This window comes from Otolemur garnettii, unplaced genomic scaffold (assembly GCF_000181295.1).
Source record: "Otolemur garnettii isolate 467f Iridium unplaced genomic scaffold, OtoGar3 scaffold00031, whole genome shotgun sequence".
NCBI classification, from domain to species: Eukaryota; Metazoa; Chordata; class Mammalia; order Primates; family Galagidae; genus Otolemur; species Otolemur garnettii.
The window spans coordinates 3,708,551-3,716,772 of record NW_003852426.1 but is presented as its reverse complement, the minus strand read 5'-3'; the positions used below and the strand labels follow the sequence as shown (position 1 = coordinate 3,716,772).

Sequence of the window (8,222 nt, the reverse complement as noted above, 5' to 3'; positions counted from 1 at the left end):
TTTAGTCTTCTGACACATGGTTTTCACCTTCACCCCCTCTGTCCTGTTGAAGGTTACTAGTGCTCCACTAATTATAAAACACAATAATGCTCTCTCATATTGTATCCTGGTGAACATTTTTGTGGTATTTTATTTCTTTGAGAATCCTATCTCTAAGTTATTTTTCTTTTCGTTTTGTGGTCCTTTTAGCTCATGGGCAATTGTACCCTCCAAGTACTCTCTAACTTTTCTATTTCCTTCCTGATAGTCCCTTTCCTTACTCCTCTTAAGGCTTGAGAATGCTGCCCACTTCCTTTTTAATTCACACGCTCTCCATCGGCAAATCCAGCACCTCGTAGGAAGGGAAACCTAGTGGTCCGAACAGGCCAGGGACAGGGCTAACTGAGGACGGTGGGATACATGATAAATAATCTGACCAGTTCTTCTAGGGCCCTATACGATACAGAATATTTTTTTCCTTCTTTTCCCAGCCCATTTTTTTGTATACCTAAATTACTGTCAGTGATTCTGTAGTTGACAATTCTTGAGTGGTTTAACACAACCTTATGAAAGTATTCTACCTGGTACCTCATGATGAAAACTCTCCTATCTTGATTGGTTATCAGTCTGAGGAGTTTCCAATCCTGGGGAAGCCAGAAAAATATCTATTTATACTCCTAATGCATATGATTTGGCTGCATTGTGCGAGGGAAGGCCTCGTCTGAAGAGGTGGATGATTTTATTATCTCATTTCTTTCTCTCTCCAGAATGCATTCTGGCTGCATCCCCTGCATGGTGGCTCTGCTACTGAATTTGATTGGGCTGGGCTCCTCCCTGACTCAAGGCACAGACTCTCCAGGTAAGAACACAGCAACATTTTGGGTCTGTGTGTGTGTGCGTGCGCAAGAACTGGCATGGGGAAAAGATGCCTTTCCCAATAGGTCCAGGCCACAGACCAGACTGGAAGTGGCTTCTAGCTTCAAAGAGCAGTGCTCTTCCCTTTGGCAGAAAAATACTCCTTCCCTTTTCACCACATGCAGACCCTTCTGGGAGCAGGGACTTCCTGTACTAGAGCCAGGGAGGTGGGAAAAAGGGAAACATTTGGGGTTCTTATCAATGTCAGTTGGGAGGACTGTAAAAGCTGGAGGCAGTCTGAGAATAGCTATAATACCATTCTTCAGCTAGGGATTTACTCTGACGATTGACCATTTCTGTGTGTATCCACTGGGGGTGGTCTATGTGGACAAATGAAATTGGAGACAAAGTTTTCTTCTTCTGCCATTTATTAGATAGTCAGAATTGCCCTAAATGGTTTTGAGAAGAGAAATGAATGCCTTATCCTTGTCCTCAGGATACACATTATTTGTTACTGTTATTTTTCTAGCTGAGGAGACAGGCTATTCAAACATGAAAGCGCGTATTACAGGATGTAGTGCGCCAAGAACAGAACCCTCTTTGCATGCCAGTTTCATTAAATTCAAAAGAGGAACAAACTTGAGGAGTGGGGTGGATCCTTGTTTTTTAGAGAATAGAAACTACTGAGTTTATAATGCCCATTAAACAACATGATTGAAAAAAAAAGATCACCACAAATTTTAAATGATGATGGATAATTCAGGCTCTAAGAGGAAACAGAGAAGAACGTAAATGCTGAGGAATTGGAGGTTGGCACCTCACCTGAATTTAGGTTCTGAGTGAGAGGTGAGTGTCCTGACCTGGGAGGGTCATCCTTCTCTCAGCAAAGCAGTCCCTGGAGGAGGCCCCTGAAGTCAGAAATGAAATGAAATTTACAGTTTACAAAGACCAATAGCAATTAACCTCCCAGGCTCAATTGGAATGCCATTTCTTTCTTTCTTTCTTTTTTTTTTTTTTGGAGACAGAGTTTCACTTGGTCTCCCTGGGGTTGAGTGTTATGGTGTCATACCTCACAGCAACCTCAAACTCTTAGACTCAAGCAATTCTCTTGCCTCAGTCTCCCAAGTAGCTGGGACAACAGGCACCCACCACAATGCCTGGCTGTTTATAGAGACTGGGTTTTGCTCTGGCTCAGGCTGCTCTCCAGCCATGAGCTCAAGCAATCCACCTGCCTTGGCCCCTCAGAGGATTACAGGCATGAGCCACTGCGTCTGGCCTGGGAGTGTCATTTCTTCTGGTCTTTCCTGACCTACCTACATTATTAACTCCATTCGAATATCCCTTTATTGTGGTGGTTGTTTTCAGGTGCATAGAATTGGGTTAATCCCACCCAGGAGATTACAGCAAGCTGTAATCATCTCTCAGTTCAAGGGCTCTCTCCTATTCCCTTGTCAACACTCTCATTCTCTCCTCTCCTTCGATAATTCATTCTAAATGTGTCTGGTATGTCTTTATGTACAAAGGTGGCCTTTAAAAATATGTACCATTGTTTTTCTGTGTGTATTTAACATTTTTTTTGTATTTTAAAAATTCAATAAATGTCACTGTGCATTGAATTGCATTCTGTTTGCTTACTTAACCCCGAGTTTTTGGGCATACAGAGGCCAACACGCCTCTTCCTCAAATCTGTGTGTTCTGCCATCATTCCCCAGGTTTTCCCAGGGGTGGGGGATGGTTCACAATCTTTCTTTTGGTTTTCCAGAAGATTTTGTGATTCAGGCAAAGGCTGACTGTTACTTCACCAATGGGACAGAAAAGGTGCAGTTTGTAGTGAGATTCATCTATAACCTGGAGGAGTACGCACGTTTCGACAGTGATGTGGGGATGTTTGTGGCCCTGACGGTGCTGGGGGAGCCTGATGCCAAGCGGTGGAATAGTCGGCCCGATATACTGGAGACGAGCAGGGCGTCGGTGGACGCGCTCTGCAGACACAACTACAGGCTGGGCGCGCCCTTCACTGTGGGGAGAAAAGGTGAGCTGCAAGGCGGGCTCTGATGGGCTTCAGGAGTGTCCCCCATGTGAACCTGGCTGTGGCCCTTCTTCCTTATAAGAAGCAATTTTCTGCTTCAGGATAAATGGATTATGAGCAGGTGTATATGTTCTGTTTCCAAGTACAAGTCAGTTGTTACCCTCAGGGTCAGATCATTGGGATCTTGTTCCCAGACCCCCAAGGCTGCAGGGACTTTGAAGACTGGAATACTCTCAAATAGAAGTGGCAATTGTGATAGTACCTCATAAAGTATAAGTCCTCCTTACAGGCACTGATGTAACCTGTTTCTGAGTCATGGGGCTGAGATTTCTTTATACTTCCAGATTCCACTTGGCTGATATGGGAAAGAGACTAGGGGTAGTGATAGCCCCTAAAGAAATCCCTATCCCGGCTTGGTGGCTTCTCTTTACAGTGTCTCACTTTCCTCTCCCTTCCTAGTACAACCAGAGGTGACAGTGTACCCAGAGAGGACCCCATCCCTGCAGCAGCACAACCTGCTGCTCTGCTCTGTGACTGGCTTCTATCCTGGGGACATCAACATCAGGTGGCTCCGGAATGGGCAGGAGGAGCGAGCTGGGGTCTTGTCCACTGACCTTATCAGGAACGGAGATTGGACCTTTCAGACTGTGGTGATGCTGGAAATGACTCCTGAACTTGGAGATGTCTATACCTGCCTTGTTGATCATCCCAGCCTGCCGAGCCCTGTGTCTGTGGAGTGGAGTGAGAATTAGTTTCTTGTACTCTCTGGCCCTGACTCGGGACTATGCTGACTCAGTTTAGATCCTGTGTCACCTCCGCATTCATCTTGGTACAACATGAATTTTTCTTTCCCTTGATCTGGGAGAGTCACAGAAATTGGAGTCCTTGGGTTAGTGTGGGAGAAAGCATGGCAGATATCTGTTCTCATATCTTCTGAGGAATGAGGAGGTCTACTCCCCTCCTTACATGCTGCCAACCCTGTGACTTGGTTTTTCTAATACTTTGGTCTTCTTATTTAGGGGGCATTCTTATGAGCACTTAAGAATCAGTAAGAAGTGGGCAGCTCCTCTATGAGTGCAAACTTTGGCCTCAGAGAACCGTTGCTAAGTCTATTCTTTCTGTAGATAGCATTAGATTTTGCATCCAGTGCAGAGTCTGGGGTTTCAAGAAGGTGCACTAAATAGTGGGGAGATTTTTATTAACTTTAGCACCTGTCTCCTGTAGGCGCTCAGTCTGATTATCCCTGGAGAAAGGTGCTAAGTGGAGCTGCTGCCTTCCTGCTGGGGCTGGTCGTCTTTCTGGTGGGGATCGTCATCCACCTCAGGGCTCAGAAAGGTAAAGTGCTTCTGAGGAGCACCCAGCCTCCTACTCCCTGGCTCTCCCACTTCCCACCTTCCCTAACATCAAAGAGCTGAAGCAAGAGAGCTGACTGTACTTCTCAAGGGCCACAGGAATAATGTTTTCAGATGCCAGAGCATTCCCAGCGCTAAGCAGAGATGGAATTCTGAGATTTCTGGCCATCCCTCATTCCTCAGGGCAATCACAACGTTTGGTCCTAATTTGAGGCAATTCATTCTTCTTTTGATTTTTTCCAGGTTATATGGAGATACAGAAGTCTGGTGATGAGGTAATGTCTCTTTCCTGGTCTTTGGGTGGCAGAACATTCTCTTGTTTCTTTGGTTGGTGGGAGACACTGTGGGGTTAAGGAGGCATAAGGTTGATTCTAGCTCGGTTGTACTATTTCCTGAGTCCCTGGAATGAGAGGGTCAGGCTGCCTTCTGACCCTTCATCACTGTCCCTGCAGGTGTCAAGAGCTGTTCTCTTCCCACAGCCACACTAAGGTTCTCACTGAAGCTTCTCACCCTGGAGCTTGAAGTAGTAGCAAGTGGCTTGAGTCTGAGGTGAGGTAAAGGACATTGATGAGGCCAGCGTTCTTGGGGTGACTCTTTCCTGTGATCCTCAGAGGGATCCCCAACCAATTCTAGAGTTTTGTGTTCTGAGATGATGAATCTCCCACCCATGTGCCCTTCATCCTACTCGTATACATCATTAATCCCTATTGCCGAGAGCACCGTCCTCTAAGACCTAATACCTTCCAGCCTCAAAGCATATACTTTTACTTTTCTGTGGTCCAGCTGTAACCCTGTAAATCATGCTACTAAATCTTTCTCTTTCCAACTGCAATCTCTGCAGTTTTCAAAAGACAAATGCTCAGTCACTTGTTTCCTTTTCATTGTTTTAAAGAAACTTTTTATTATAAAATAAAACAGAGATACAGATAACCACACAGAATATGCAATTTAATGAATTGTTTAAGGCAGAACCCCTGTAACCACCACTCAGGTCAAGAAACAGAACTTTGCCAGTAACAGCCAGAGCCTTCATGTGCCTCAGGCCGATCAAAACCTGTCCCTCCCCTCAAAAGTAATTGCAGAGGACTCTGGAGGTAACTCCGCTATTGTATTTCTTTGTATTCTATCATCAAGTATGCCTTCCTGGACACTATAGCCTGGTTGTCTTTTATGTCCCTTATGCTTCACAGGTCTCTCCCTCATCCTTTTTTCTTCCTTATGATTTATCTGTGGAAAAGCTTTTTGAGCTGTAGAATTTCCCACACTCTAGATTTTGCTGACTGCATACACACAGTATAGTGGGATTTGTCCCATGTCTTCTGCATTTCATGCAAATTGTCACCTAAATACAGAGGCTGGATCAGACTCTGGTTTGGTCATTTTGGAAAATCTGTAGGTAGTGTTATAGTTTTTCACCATGAGATGCATAATGTCAGCTGTTTCTCTTTTGGTTTGCTGGTAACCACTGATGCTCATTGTCTCATTCTTTGAATTTAATGGGGAATGCAAAATGGTAATAGTCTAATTCTACCATTCTTTCTTCATTTATTTGCTTTATTACCTCTATAGAGAGACACTTCCTTTCATTTACTAGTGTAGTAGTTCTCAACCTTCCTAAGGCCGTGGCCCTTTAATACAGTTTCTCATGTTATAGTGACCCCAAATCATAAAATTATTTTCATTACTACTTCATAACTGTAATTTTGCTACTGTTATGAATCATAATGTAAATATCTGATATGTAGGATGTATTTTCATTCTTCGTGATCCACAGGTTGAGAGCCGCTGTACTAGTGGGTTACCCACTGGTAATGTGGAAAGGCAGGATCAATCTTTAACTCTCCTTTTATTTACCAGTTGCTTAGAAAAAACTCAGACATAACATCTGCTCTTACATAACAGTGATCATTAACGCAGAAGTTCTGTGAACAAATGCAGGGATTTTTTTTTTCCTCCACACACAAAACAGCAGATACCATGGGTATCTTCTAATTCAATTCCAACACTATCAACCTGCTTCATTTGCTGCATAGATCTGGAATTAGCCATTTCCCCCCCCCCAGAAGTCCCTGGTTTATTTTAGAGGGAAATGTCATTTAAGACTGTCCCCACCCCACTTTCAGATACCTATTACAAGTATCTGGGCCTCTGGAAATTCTGAGCTACCAGTTTCAAGTTGGGGTTCTCATAACACCCTCTTTGGGTTTGATCAATATTTTTGTGTGGCTTCAAGAACTCAGAGAAATGTTACATTTTCTAGTTTATTACAAAGGCTACAGAAGAAGAGATGTGTAGGGCAAGGTAGAGGGGAAGGGATTTGGAGCTTCCATGCCCTCCCTAGGTGCACCACCCTCCAAGATCCTTCACATGCTCAGCTATTTGGAAGCTCTCTGAAGCCAGTCCTCAGTTTTTAGGGACAACTCTGTCAAAATGTGACTAGCCTCCAAAGTATGGGGCAGGAACCTCTCTAGAATGAGGACTGTATTAGCTGCAATCAGAAGGGTGGAGGAAGTTTGGAGACCTGCTTCTGTGCAGGTGAAAGGAAGGCAGAAGAAGGTCAGAGAGAGTCTGTCTCCTGAGGCCTAAGGCACCCATCATTATACAGAAGACTGGCAAGGGCTATGAGAATTATAAGCCAGAAACTGTGGGAGGAACCAATGTAAATCATAATGCCATGGGAGTTTTCAAGTTAGTGCATTGGTTTCCTACTATAATCCACAAGACTTTACTTTTCTTTTTTATGTTATCAATGTATAATAAACAGAAGGATTTAAGTATACTTGATGGGTTTTGATGTGTTGGGGTTTTTATCCTTGTCCAAGATAAAATTTCTCCAAGTGGCTACTTGAAGTTTCCACTTGCCAAAAATGAAACCAAATTCCTTTGACACAGGCTTTTGATAGTTTCTTTGTTATCTGGTATGACAAGGCATTTCTGGGTCATCCTGTGCATTATCTACCTAGATCTGGACCAGCCATTTATTCCAGAAATCCCTGGTTTATTTTAGAGGGAAATGTCACGTAAGATCATAATCCAGAGTTAGGGTGCTTCATATAGTGCCCCAAATTATCACAAGATGGGACAGTTAGGATTCCAAAGAAAGAAGCACTAAACTCCAGGGTGACTGGTCCACAGCATTTATTAGGGGAACTTATTCATAGAGTGGAATGCTGAGTCATAGCCTCAGATAGCGAGAGAAAAAAGGGATGCTTTCCCTAGGAGGGTCCACGGCCAGGGAGCCAGGGTATAGAGTGTATGTGAGAGTTTAGGAAGTTTGGCTCAGGGCTGGGACCAGTTTCTTTCCACATTTTGGGTAACAACTTAGATACCTTTACCAGTGTCTGGGAATGTTCAAGACCAGCTTTGGGTTGAAGCCTGCTGGGAAAAATCCACAGCTGGCTGGGTCACAGAGGGAGTCAGGGTACTCTGATTTTTCAATCCAGACATAGAAAAAAATCAGGGGTTGGGAGGACTTTAGGGGACCATAGGAATTGGTCCTTGTGTCAGACCTTTTGATTGGAAATAAAAATATAACATTTATATATGTACAAATTTTAAACGAGTTAATCTCTTCTATATTACATCTGCATCTCCTTTCTTTTCTACCAAGAATTCTGGTTTTCAGTGACACAGGGACAGAATTAGAAAGTCCATACTCATGCCTTTGTTTTTCCTAAATTAACATCCACAGCAGTCTAAGGATCACAACACTCCTACTACCAACAAAATGATTACTGAAAATAGTTGAGTTGTTTTTAGCCTTTGTTCTCCCTGTAATTCCTCCTTTCATAGTTGAACTATACCTACATTAGTGGATCCTATACCGTTACATAGACTGCTTGGTCCCTTTTTACTCTTAGTCTTGTGAGTAGTGGTACCTTCTATGCTCACCATCATTTCTTATGCTGATGTCTCTGTTGTGCAGTGGTTTTCAAGGCTTGGTCCATGGACCTCTGTGGGCCTCTGGGATCCTTCCAAGAGGTCTGTGAGATCAAACTAATTTTGTA

At 43.6% G+C, this 8,222-nt stretch overlaps 1 protein-coding gene across 1 annotated transcript; it reads left to right on the top strand.

The window, feature by feature from the left end:
- The first annotated feature begins 646 nt into the window (after nt 1-646).
- On the top strand, nt 647-5,034 carry LOC105886937 (HLA class II histocompatibility antigen, DO beta chain). Its single transcript, XM_012804839.2, has 6 exons — nt 647-838; nt 2,597-2,866; nt 3,323-3,604; nt 4,088-4,198; nt 4,459-4,490; nt 4,668-5,034. Exons 1-6 carry the CDS (start codon nt 748-750, stop codon nt 4,701-4,703), a joined length of 822 nt encoding a protein of 273 aa, XP_012660293.1. The 5' UTR covers nt 647-747; the 3' UTR covers nt 4,704-5,034.
- Nucleotides 5,035-8,222: the final 3,188 nt, after the last annotated feature.